The sequence below is a fragment of the Melopsittacus undulatus genome (genome assembly GCF_012275295.1).
Source record: "Melopsittacus undulatus isolate bMelUnd1 chromosome W unlocalized genomic scaffold, bMelUnd1.mat.Z SUPER_W_unloc_3, whole genome shotgun sequence".
Lineage (NCBI taxonomy): Eukaryota > Metazoa > Chordata > Aves > Psittaciformes > Psittaculidae > Melopsittacus > Melopsittacus undulatus.
The window spans coordinates 1,401,937-1,415,229 of record NW_022993945.1 but is presented as its reverse complement, the minus strand read 5'-3'; the positions used below and the strand labels follow the sequence as shown (position 1 = coordinate 1,415,229).

General features: G+C 43.2%; 1 protein-coding gene across 1 annotated transcript in view; it reads right to left on the bottom strand.

The window, feature by feature from the left end:
- Positions 1-12,920, bottom strand: part of LOC117438253 (ceramide transfer protein-like) — a 42,514-nt gene extending 29,594 nt beyond the window's left edge. The window contains exons 1-2 of the mRNA XM_034073772.1: positions 12,540-12,920; positions 8,906-9,040 (exon numbers count right to left, since the gene is read on the bottom strand). Of these exons, the coding sequence (XP_033929663.1) occupies positions 8,906-9,040; positions 12,540-12,635 (231 nt within the window). The 5' untranslated portion in view covers positions 12,636-12,920. The remainder of the gene's footprint in view (positions 1-8,905; positions 9,041-12,539) is intronic.
- Positions 12,921-13,293: the final 373 nt, after the last annotated feature.

Here is a 13,293-nt window from a genome sequence, read left to right as displayed (position 1 = left end):
GCCTCTCCGCAAGATGCCTGATCCGTGCCCCAGGTAGGCAACACACCTCCCTTGTGACCGGGTCAGGCCGACAGATGAGCGCTTCTGTTCCTTTCAAGGCAGAGTCCCCTACTACTACAACCCACCGCTTTTTTCTGGTGGCACCAGTAGAGATCTTCTGTACCAGTGCACCAGCCAACTGTTTCTGATGCAAGTGCATTTCCTCATTGGCCCCCTGCAGGACAGCAAAGTGGTTCTCTGTGGATACAGTAGATTTAGGAGGAACCCCCTTACTTTTAATTGCTCTCTTCCTCCTTTTGTTTTTTTTTTTTTTGTTACTAGTTCCCCGCTTCCCTGAACAACAGCCTCCTTCTCTCCTCCATGAGTTAGAGGAGAATCTTGAGGTCCCCGCGCTGTTTGGTCCTGGAGCAAGCAGTCCTGCTTCCTCTCAGCTTCCCTGACATCTTGCACCTTACTGACATCATCCTGTAGCTCAGCCACCTGCTGGAGGAGGACCTGCATCAGGGAGCAGCGAGCACAGCCTTGCCCATTCTGCACCTTTCCCTCACAAGACCAGTGCAGGCACTCTCTACACTCCAAACTCTGCACCGCAACCTCCCCACTTACCAGCTCTGTCTGGGTGCCTACACTGGCCACCACTGGGGTGGCTGGGGCAGAGCTCCCAGACCGGACCCTGGTCGTACGGCGAGTGCTCACCATCCCGCTCGCCTGCCCATGCAAACTGAAGCGCAAACTGCCTCGACCTGCTCTGTTTGCCTGCTCTCTTCGTCTTGCTCCTGGTTGCCGCGCTCCCTGGGTAGATTTTTAACCACTCACAGTTGGTGCCACTCCTCCTGTCTCCGCCCCCGGTGAGTCACCTCCTTGCGGTAGCTGAGCTCTTTGCAAGTCCTGTCAACGACTTGAGGCTCCCTCCTCAGTGGCTCTTGTCACTCTGTGGTGAGGTTTCTGGACGCTGATCTCCCCCAGCTCCGCTCCAGTGCCACAGGCGTCCTTTCTCAAGCCACCCCCCTCAGCAAGAGTGGCATGTGTGTAATGTTAGGCATTCTCTAAACAATCCGATACATTAATTGTCATTCTCTAGACACATTCCAGTGTGGTATGTGACTCTTCTGAGACAGTTAAAGGATTTTCTACCTGAAATATCAGTCATAGAACAATCAGAACATGTTTCACACATAACTGCTGTCATAGTGAAGATGATACTTGTGCAATTTTGTATTGTTTCTAACAAGAGCGGTTGAAGTGCTCTTAGCAACTGCCATGACAGCTAAACAGAATGAAGTATTTAATTCTCATTCAGTGTTTCAGAAATACATGTTTAGCCATTGCAATTTACAGGTAGATAATGACCTGATAGGTATTTAAAGATTGCTTCTGTCTATCATGACAACCCCTCCTTCAAGAGATCCAGTTTTAAAACTGTTAATTTGTCAAGTTACTACCAGCAGCAGACTTGATTAAAGGGTAGTCTTAGAAAGACGAATTCTGTTTGGGTTATGTCATTTTGTTTCTTCCTGCTAAAGATTGGGTAGAAATATCAGCTTTTCTAAATACAGCCAATTCCTACTTCTGCTCGTGAGTCATGAGGAAGCTGTTCCCCAAGTATGTCCCCCCATTATGCAATTTACCAAGGAATCTGCAAACATTAAACAAAAAAATAGTCCTTTTTCCTTTATGTAGGTTAGTGTATCTTCTCTTTAGGCTAGTATATTACAGTATTCCAAATTTTGAGTTAGGTATAGTTTCTCATAGTGGGCTGTACAGCTTCTGAGGTCTCACACCCTCTACTGGTCAGAAATCCTGTGGGTTGGAAGGGACCTCAAAGCTCATCCAGTTCCAACCCTCTGACATGAGCAGGGACACCTTCCACTTGACCAGGTTCCTCCAAGCCCCATCCAACCAAGCCCTGTCCAACCTGGCCTTGAACACTGCCAGGGATAGGGCAGCCACAGCTTCTCTGTGCCAGGGCTGCAACACCCTCACAGGGAACAGCTTCTTTCTTAGATTTCACCCAAATCTCTCATCTGTCAGGTTAAAGCCATTCCCCTTGTCCTGCCCCTACAAGCTCTTGTTGAAAGCCCCTCTCCAGCTTTCTTGTTGGCCCCTTTAGGCACTGGAAGCTGCTCTAAGGTCTCCCCAGAGCCTTCTCCAGGTTGAAGTTGTGTTTCCATCAGACTTCACAGCAGTTTAAGTTGTTTGAGCACCAGTCATTCAGCTGCAGTTATAGGCACTTCACGTGCAGCCCTGTGTTTGGTGGACATTTTAGACATGTAGAAAAATGGGTTATAGACTTAAGAATCTACAGTAGAAGATCTTTTTGTGTGAATCCCCATGCACAAATTTTCCTCAGCCTCTAAAACCCCGAAGGCTTAATGAAGAAACAACAGGTCAGTTTTCTGCAGGACACCTTCAGTCTGTGCTTTACAAGTAAACTGCGGTGATGCTTTCCCAGTACTTTAACAAACCCTCAGCTCACAGTCTTCCCCTGATTAAGCTGTGCTCTCTGCCTGTATGTGCTCTCTGCAGAGCTCATCCTAGCTCCCAGTCCACTTTCCTAATGGAGAAGAGCCAGGCAGAAGCTGTAGGCACTGTTATGCTATCAGAAGTCAACAGCATATTGCTGAACTGGAGAAGTCTTAGGAATCACTCCTACCCTGTGTCTATAACTGATGTGGGGAGGATGGCTGTTTTGGGGTGTTTATTCTTATCATCTGTGTAGGTGCTGTTTGGGATGGCAGCATTGGCCCTGGTGGGAGCTTGGTCAATGCGTGTGGTATGTATGTGGTAGCAGGGAAGGGTGCCTTGTTTAATATCTTTGTCACTGACATGGACAATGGAATTGAGTGTGCCCTCAGCAAGTTCGCCGATGACACCAAGCTGTGTGGTTCTGTTGATATGCTAGAGGGAAGGAATGCCATCCAGAGGGACCTTGACACACTTGTGAGGTGGTCTGATGCCAACCTCATGAAGTTTAACCATGACAAATGCAAGGTCCTGCGCCTGGGTCGGAGCAATCCCAGGCACAGCTACAGGTTGGGCAAAGAAGAGATCCAGAGCAGCTCTGAGGAGAAGGACTTGGGGGTGTTGGTCAATGAGAAAATGAACATGAGCCAGCAGTGTGCACTCACAGCCCAGAAAGCCAACCGTATCCTGGGCTGCATCAAGAGGAGCGTGACCAGCAGGTCAAAGGAGGTGATCCTGCCCCTCTACTCTGCTCTTGTGCAACCCCACTTGGAGTACTGTGTGCAGTTCTGGTGTCCTCAACATAAAAAGGACATGGAACTGTTAGAACAAGGCCAGAGGAGGGCCACAAGGATGATCAGGGGACTGGAGCACCTCCCATATGAAGACAGGCTGAGAAAGTTGGGGCTGTTCAGCCTGGAGAAGAGAAGGCTGCGTGGAGACCTCATAGCAGCCTTCCAGTATCTGAAGCGGGCCTACAGGGATGCTGGGGAGGGACTATTCATTAGGGGCTGTAGTGATAAGGGGTAACTGGTTGAAACTTAAACAGCAGAGGTTTAGACTTGATATAAGGAAGAAATTCTTTACTATTAGGGTGGTGAGGTACTGGAATGGGTTGCCCAGGGAGGTAGTGAATGCTCCATCCCTGGCAGTGTTCAAGACCAGGTTGGATGAAGCCTTGGGTGATATGGTTTAGTGTGGGATGTCCCTGCCCATGGCAGGGGGGTTGGAACTAGATGATCTTGAGGTCCTTTCCAATCCTAACTATTCTATGATTCTATGATCTGCATCGTACTTACTTAACGGCTGTGCTTAAGCCACCACACAACTATCACAGAAGATCTTGCTGGGGTATATAATCATAGTTTTAACAAAAAATGTAAACACCAGAGTTAAAGGCTAGTATAGCATCTGTGAGACATGGTCCACCATACGAAAATGCTCAGATATAACCAATGAGCAGGAATTATCCTTGAAGTACACATCAAAACAGTGACACTTAAATTTTAGTTTTTATTTAAAAATTGAGTGAATGATATTATAATTGATAATAAATTGACAGAAGTATTGCTGGATTACAGACCTAATTTCAAATGTGTGGTAGCATATTATATTTAAGTACTAAACCAGTGTTCTTCAGCAATATTAAGTAAACCTGGAATATTTAATACACACTGCTGATTTTCATACACACACACAGAGTTCATGAGAAAGAATTCCATTACGATTAGCAGTCGCACTTAAGGTGATCTGAATACATATTTTTCCACTTCTGACTTATTTCCTCAACACATACTAAAGGAAGAAATCTTCCATTTCTCCACCCAGCCAAATAATTGCTTTTCACTTGCCAAGGATATTAGCATTTTGTAGCACTCTGATAAACACAGGATAACATTCTGACATTTTCACTTTGAATATCAACCCATTCATTGCTGGTTAAGATAATGCAAAGACTATGAATCATCCATACATAAATTTGTACAGAGGATACAAATGCAATTTTTAACTGCCTCACCAACAGCAGCCCCATCTCATTATCTCGTAGATATCAACTCTTTCTCTCGTCTGTTGCTCTTTGGCATTTTCCTCTCCAGAACACAATCACCTCATGCCTTTCACATATGACTAAGCATTGCTGACCACACTTACCTCTCTAGGGTTTTTTGTGAATGCACTGTCCAGACACTCCAATCAGATTTCTCTCCAATTTAGCCAATATTTTTCCACCATTCTGGATGTAAATGCTTGATTAAGGCACACACCAAAGCCTAAGGTACTAAGCATCTCATGCCCTAAATAAACCCCAATCTACTCAAAGCTTGTATTCTATAGTTCTGGGTTCAGCAACCACAACATCTACGTCTTAGTTTAGTCATCTTTTCAGAAGCAGTTAAACCTCAGGAAGCACTTTATCAAGTTATAGAAAATTATTTAATTAAATGCTCATTACTTCATACAAAACCAATTGTTTTCCAACCTCAGATGGTTGGAAACAATATTTCCCCATGCAATTAGCAATTTTTACAAATTTATTGCTACAGTATTTCTAACCAGGACATGGATTTATAGCGTAGCTTATTAATAAAAGCTTTCACCAGCTGAAAGCTATCAGTTTCCATCCAACTTAACTAGCAGCTGACAAACATATCAGTAGATAAGTCACAATGACATCATTCTATTATCATAAGCAGGTATGTTAGCAAGATCAAAGTTCAGAGCAGTAGCGAGAAAAAGCTAATCCAAAGTTTACCCGCATTAATCCTCTAAATAGGTCCACTTCTAAACACTACCACTCCAACTGGTTCTGAAATTGTAATAAATTGCATAAAATACAAAATGCAACATTAAGACACCAATGCACTATTCATGTCACGGTGACTTCTTGAAAATGTATCTTGCAAGATGTAATTCTTCATGCTACAAGTGCTTTAAACAGTATTGCTAAGAGTATTTGTCTGAAGACATAAGTTAAAAAAAAAAAAAAACAAACAAAGCAAAAAGCAAAACCACAACACTATTCAATTTGCTACTAAACAGCTATCAAACCAGAAGCATTCATTCTAAAACTCTGGCCTAAAAGAATAATTTCTGAAAAATAAGAAATAAAAATCACATGTCTGTTTCAGAGGTAAATTTCTATATCCTAAAAGCACGTGAAATTACCCAATAGTATTTCTGAACCTCTAACACACAGCAATCACTAACTGCAGCTAGAAATAAGCAACATGAGTTCACCAGTTTCAGAGATGCCATTTCAAACTACAATCAAACAATTAAACTGTCAAATATCTCACAAGTCACAATTCTGAATGAAAATTGAACAACTAAAATTCTGGGGAGGAGGCACGTATCTAGAAGTAGTTTCAGTGTTACACACTTCCTAGTCAAAAGATAAGCAGCTCACCAACTTCCCTTTATAAAGGAAAATATACCAAAACAGTCCAAAAGCAACATCAGCATCATTATAATCTGTTTGCCACAACAACTGGAATTCAAGCTGCTGAAATATGCTCTACAGCACACTTCCAGACATCCCTTGCCACTACCTTCCTGTCTCTGCCAGGTTAAGCCTCTTACTAGTGAATTAGACATCTTTTGAAAGTCCTGATCAGAGGCTGGTATCTCTACAAACAGAACACTTCTAGATACTACTGCTGTGCACCATACATTCCTGAATAAGTGAAACAAGGGGAACACAAAATCACAAAAAGGAATTTATAAACCTTTAGAATTAGTTTTAAGCAATGTTAAGTTCAATGGCTTTGTAACAGTAGCAGTGGAAAATTACTGAGGTGCATAATACATAGAAAAAACAGAGTACAGATAGAGAACATACTGGCACAAGATAAATCGTTATAGTTGATGTGGTCTTAAGAAAAACAGTCTAGAAAAACAGGATGCAGGGATAAGGAGTATCTGGGAATAGCAGGTGTCCAGGATAGGCTATGGGTAAACTAACTGATAAGTAGGAGGATAGGAGGGTTATTATGTCTCTGGTGCTAACAAACCAATTAAACTGGTACAAGCATCTACTGCACATGCTTCAAAGGCTACCAGAAGTGATGAAGATTGTTGGAAGAAGTAAACGACCCTCAGAGACCACCACCACAATTCTGTACGCATGCGGGGAGCTTTCTGGAAAGTGATGTAATCCATACGCAGCCTCATGAATATGTATGTATGCCCAGGGACTATATAAGGATGGCTTGTGTAGCAACAGGGAGACACACGTTAGGAGGAGTTATCCCCCGTGTCTCCCGGCGCCGCAATAAGGAATACCTGCTTGTCAGCTTGAAAACCTTGTTGGCAAGTTTGTTCCTGGAGTTTTCTCCGAATCACAAGTCAAATCTTGAACAAGTTTTAAAAGTTTAAGGGGTTTTTAAAAGAGATTTAAAAGAAATTAGGAAATTGTTTTACTTCTTAGACGACAGCAATACCCACCAGAAATCTAGATGCAGAAATTTACCTTTTCTTCACAATCTTTTTTTTCCAAAATACACAGAGTTGATGCAATCTATAGTTTTTTTTTTCCAAACTAAAGAGTGCTTTAAAAACTTTCTATTTATAAGCTGAATATTACTAAGAAGATGAAGCTTCCTGTCATCCCCAATTCCGTTTTAAAGCAAAACATTTGGTGGAATAACAGCATAAATAGTAAAATTTAATGGATGTTATGTGCTCTAGGAAGTTATGTGATACACAAGTCCAACTAACACCAGCCTCTCCCCATCAGTTAATTCTACTATTTAACATTATCACAGAAAAAAATAGCATCCTTTTGAGCAAGTATTATTAATAATACATACCATAATTAAGCTACCAAAAGGGGTGGGTTTTTTCTTCTTCTAAGGTCAATTCATCTTTATGCGATTACACTTACATGCAGGCTCTTTATTCTTACCAGCATAATACTGAATCTTTTAGCATTAGACATCAGTTTGACAGGTGGACCATTCAGTGGATAAAGAACTGGCTGGATGGCCGCACTCAAAGAGTTGTGGTCAACGGTTCAATGTCCAGCGGGAGACCAGTAACGAGTGGTGTCCCTCAGGGATTGGTGTTGGGATGGGTCTTGTTTAATATCTTTGTCACTGACAAGGACAGTGGGATTGAGTGCACCCTCAGCAAGTTTGCCGATGACACCAAGCTGTGTGGTTTGCTTGATATGCTAGAGGGAAGGAATGCCATCCAGAAGGACCCTGACACACTTGTAATGTGGGCTGATGCCAACCTCATGAAGTTTAACCATGACAAGTGCATGATCCTACACCTGGGTGGGAGCAATCCCAGGCACAGCTACAGGTTGGGCAAAGAAGAGATCCAGAGCAGCTCTGAGGAGAAGGACTTGGGGGTGTCGGTAGATGAGACAATGAACATGAGCCGGCTGCAGTGTGCACTCACAGCCCAGAAAGCCAACCGTATCCTGGGCTGCATCAAGAGGAGCGTGACCAGCAGGTCAAAGGAGGTGATCCTGCCCCTCTACTCTGCTCTTGTGCAACCCCACTTGGAGTACTGTGTGCAGTTCTGGTGTCCTCAACATAAAAAGGACATGGAACTGTTAGAACAAGGCCAGAGGAGGGCCACAAGGATGATCAGGGGACTGGAGCACCTCCCATATGAAGACAGGCTGAGAAAGTTGGGGCTGTTCAGCTTGGAGAAGAGAAGGCTGCGTGGAGACCTCATAGCAGCCTTCCAGTATCTGAAGGGGGCCTACAGGGATGCTGGAGAGGGACTATTCATTAGGGACTGTAGTGACAGGACAAGGGGTAACGGGTTGAAACTTAAACAGCAGGGATTTAGACTGGATATAAGGAAGAAAATCTTTACTGTTAGGGTGGTGAGGTACTGGAATGGTTTGCCCAGGGAGGTAGTGAATGCTCCATCCCTGGCAGTGTTCAAGGCCAGGTTGGACAAAGCCTTGGGTGATATGGTTTAGTGTGGGGTGTCCCTGCCCATGGCAGGGGGGTTGGAACTAGATGATCTTGAGGTCCTTTCCAACTCTAACTATTCTATGATTCTATAATTAGGCAAAACCAGCACCAGTTTACAGGAGGAAACACACAGTAGAACATTACCTTTTGGAAATGTACAAAGTCACAGTCAGAAAGTACAAAGAAATAACTACCCTCTTCGTAGCACGAATTTGAAGGACTGTGATGAATGCTGCCTCCCTGGGAAAACTGCCTCCTGCAAAAGCAAACTATATCCCCACCCACAGAAACCTCTAAGATAAGAGACATGAAAAACCGCTTACTGCAGTCTCAAATGAGAACAGCTTTTCTTAACTCCTTGCCCTGCTCCACAGTGTTGCACTAAGATCATTAACTTATTAAGCAACCTGACAGAATTTGCCATACCTATATTTTCTTTCACCAGACATTAGCTTACAAATATGTAACAGTCCAAAACATTAAAAGGTAACACTGAAATAGCTCTTTACCGTGATCACAGCCTTGCTCAGACAGACAGAGCCTCTGCAGCCATACTCCGTTTCATCTTCAGACTTGTAATAACTAAGTATGTTGCTTTTCAGAACTACCCAACGATCCTGCCACCCATGAATGTAGTTGGTCCACTGTAAAAAAAAAAAAAAAAAAAAAAAAAAAAAAAAAGCATAAAAAATTCAAAGATCAGTTAATAGAAAAGAAACAATTAAAAAGTTTGGCTTATATTTCTCAGGCTTTAAGCACCAAAAAAACCCATACACAAACACCCACACTAACTCCTATAAAAGTTCTTCCCAACTTAGAACTTTAATCCCTCTTCTGTCCAGAGCTCTCAAGTCAGTTTACAAATTCCTGGAGATAATAAAAAAAGAGTTGTTTTAAATGAAAAATAAAATAACAGACACCTTAACTGCAACTGCATTGCCAAGACCACTTAAGGATAACAAACATACGAATGACAAATGGGAGTAGGGGTGTGTGGTGTAAATAAGGAATTATTAATCACTAAGGTGAGTTTATTCATTTGATTTAAAATCTGGAGTTAGACCAAAAACTAAGCTTAAGCAAAACATGAAATTAACTTGATATAAAAAGTCAATTTTTACAAAAATTATTTTACTGAAATATCTAGCTCTCTTCATATAAATAAAAACACGCTGTTATCCCACCAGTACAGTATATAACTACTACAGTGCCTAGAGCAATCAATTATTTATCAATTTAATATTTTCTATAGATACTGCTTTAGGTTTTAATTCCTAACCACTTTCTCATTAAGATGATACTTGCTGTGATAAATGGAGTCTGTTCAATCAAACTGGTCTTACAATTTGAGAGAATTATATTGTAAAAATTTAGAACACTTTTTGTAAACTTTAGAATATTGCTTAAAGAAAACCAACTGAAACAAGATTGTGACCGTAGGCATCTGGTGTTTAAACAAGATATCCTGAATCCAGGATATGTCGAATAGATATGTTGAAACTAGGTAAAAGGTCAGGAGGAAGGTAGCTTGCCCAGGATGTGTCAAGTAGATATGTCAAAACTAGGCCAAAAGTCAGGAGGAAGATAGTTTATCTTCATCCCCATGATCACCAAGTGAAACTAGGCCAAAAGTCAGTTTATCTTCATCCCCGCGACCACCAAGAGGCAGAATACAGCCTCCAGCAACAAGCCCCACATGCGAAGATAAGAACAAGGACACGTACACCGGAGGAAAAAAGATATAAAAAGGACAGAACCTGCGGGAGGGTGTGCATGCCGTTGGCGGAGCAGAGACTCCCCGGCCGCCCAGCGCTGTTTTGCTTACTATTGCTTGCTTAATAAATTGATTCATTTCAAATAGCCAGCCTCTGCCCCTTATTGAAACTCACTTATAACATTGCTAATCAGCAGACATACAATCATCCTTTTGTTATTCAGTTTTTTCTAGGTACTCCATATCCACACATGGAATGAAAGGGGTATTCTAGGAACAAATCCTCGATTCATTTTAAAAAAAAACAAAACAAACACCCAACGTTTTCATTACTGGAAAGTTTGCAGAGTCCACCACAAAAAGGAGAGTGCTGGCCCCATTACAGCCGTTTTCTCAGCATCCAGGGCTGTTTATGGATCTCAGTATTACATGACCTGTGCCTGGCCTTATTGTGTAAGAAAGGAAAGAAATTCACAACACAGTGCTTTAATTCTAAAGTTATTTTGACGTTATTTTGAAAGCACTTTATATTAAAAAACTGCTTCCAAACTTAACAATTCAATATTCAAGTTTTAAGCACTCCTAAAGTTTCCTAGTACCATCCAACACATGCTTGCAAGTCATCTTATTTTCAATGATAAAAGATGAAAAAAAAAGTATTTTTAAAAGGGGGGAAATGAGCTTCCTCTCACTCTTCCCCACCTCCCATATCTCTTGCTGCAGGAATATTGCTCCATTTTGATACCCGGACTACAAGTTATGTCGCTCTAGTGCTGGGACCTGCTCCTGTGAAGTGACCAAGGGCTGAGTCTGCCTTCAGGACCTCCCAGACAAGGAATCGGGATGCCGCGGGGACAACCCTCACGTGGGCCCACCACCAGCTTCGGCCATGTGATAAACACATAAATGTATTGGCTTTCACAATTGTCATAGATGTGATTATGTGGATATAACTACACAAGTTTATAGTAACAAAACCAAAGCTCAATAAAGACATAAGATGAGCAAACCAAAGTCATATAGTAGAAGAATCGGTAAAGTTAAAAAAAAGAAGGGGGGGGGGTTTGCATGCTTGATAGAAAAAAAGCTAGTGCCTATAAAATATAGTTAAAGTACTTTTTAGCTTAACTTAGGTTGTAGAAAGAGAACAATGTTTATGTTGTTAGCCTGTGGAATTTTAGTGGCCCCACTAAATGTGAGTTAACTGTTTCACACTGGTCCTCTAAAATATCTTTAGTTTTAAAGAACAATGTGTTGTAAGTCTGTGGTGAGATAACAAGATTTAGTGACCCCACTAAACATGAAGGAGTTATTTCACACCATCCTTGTATTTATCAGTTAGTTCAAAGACAGAGCCTCCCAAACATCTGCTAACTTGGGATACTCCTGTCCTGCTATAAATTTTGCAGGAAGGTCACACTGTTTTAAATCTTTGCTAGTTATCAGAATAATTACAGATATGGCTGGTTTTAGCGAGTTGTGTGATTACTGGGACGTCCAACTGTGCCAAAGGTGAAAAGTACACTGTGAGGAAGACTGCTTATTTCATCTTGAAGACCCCTACTCACATGAGGAAGACTGCTTACTTCATCCTCAAGACCCCCGCCCACAATTATTGAAGAGAAGTGCGCAGACGCCAAGAGGAAGAGACTTATGATAATAAATTACTGGACTTAATTATAATGTTCCCTGCCTATATGCAGGGATTATGAATATGTATGTGACTAATAGAATTGTAAAAGTATATAAACCTGTAACAAATACTAATCATTTTCGCCTCTGGCTACGGTCACGCGCCCAGCGCTGCTTGCTTTTGCTTTATTGACTTTGTCCCTTAATAAAACCTTGTTATCTTGTTTAGAGAAGTGGATTCGTATTTCACAGGCCAGGAGCCTGAGAGGGGGAGACACTCTCTCCACTCACACCCGACCGCCCCCTCGCGGGCTTCACTCTCTAGAAACTCATGTCAAACAACCAGCAAGGTCGGTACGAAGAGGGAGGCAGGGACTCCCAAGGCCGGGCGCCAACGCCTCCCTCAGCCAGGGCGGAAGTCGCACCCGCGGCTCTTCTTTCCCGAGAAAGTGATTCCTCACACCATTTCTCAGGGGTGGGCGGGGTCGCGCTGCACAAATGTGGGGGTAAATACGCGAGCCCCCTGCCCATCGAGGATGTGTTAGTGGCCCCCGGCTGAGGGAGGAGGTGCGGGCGGTTCGCGCCAGACGCCAGAGCTGATTCCTCGCCATCAGAGGGAGACTGCCTCGGCTATGCCAGCGTCTCTCACACCCCCAGCAGGCCCCTCAGTCTGGTCGCGCGAAGCAGTGCTGTAAGGAGACAAACGGGGTTGATAACCCCCCAGCCAGCTACAGGGGAAAGAGAACGTAGTATGGAAAAAAGAAGCGAGAGACCAGAGAGGAGGAAAGGCAGCTTACCTTGCTGAGCACCCCGCAAAGCTCAACAGGCAGTCCAAGCTCGGTCTCGGTGTCCTCTTCGGAGCTGGAGAAATAACAACTCTGATTGTCTGACATAGCCAAGTAGGAAAGGGCCAGGCAACCCCACTCCCCCAACAGCAACCGCCTCCTCCTGGTGGTGCTACTTGAAGGAGCAGAAGGCTTTATCTGAACAGCACCGAGCGCCCTTGCCAGAGACCAGCTGGCGCCGAGGCAAACAAGCTTAAGCTCCCTCCTCACTGTAACTTCACAGTCCCTACCTTCAACAAGAACCACAAGACTATGGTAGCGAGAAAAGGAAAAACAAATACATATCTGCTTGCCACACACAACACGACCACCGCCACCACTGTCTTACGTGAGGCGAGTACTTTGCGTCACTATTTATCAGTTCCGCCCCTCACCTTCTCTCCCATCTCCACTAGCCGGGCCGCGCGGCGCCTGCAGGGAGTTGTAGTCTTTTGCACAGCTGTAAGCCTAGCCACAATTGGTTCCCGGAGACGTAATGTGTTAGTTGCTGTCTCCCTTTTGTTAGGGGATAGCTGCCATTTTGGTTTCGTCGTTTCTGTAGCGCTAGCGTTGTTTCACCTATGTAACTTGATGAGGTAGGGAACTCCATTTTTCTACCTCTCTGCCACCAGGCGAGGGTAGTGGTGGTGGTTTTATATGACTCTTTCTTTAGTAAGGTGAAGCTTTTCTCTGGTCCTGTTTGCTTTCTAGTGTGAGAGAAGTACTG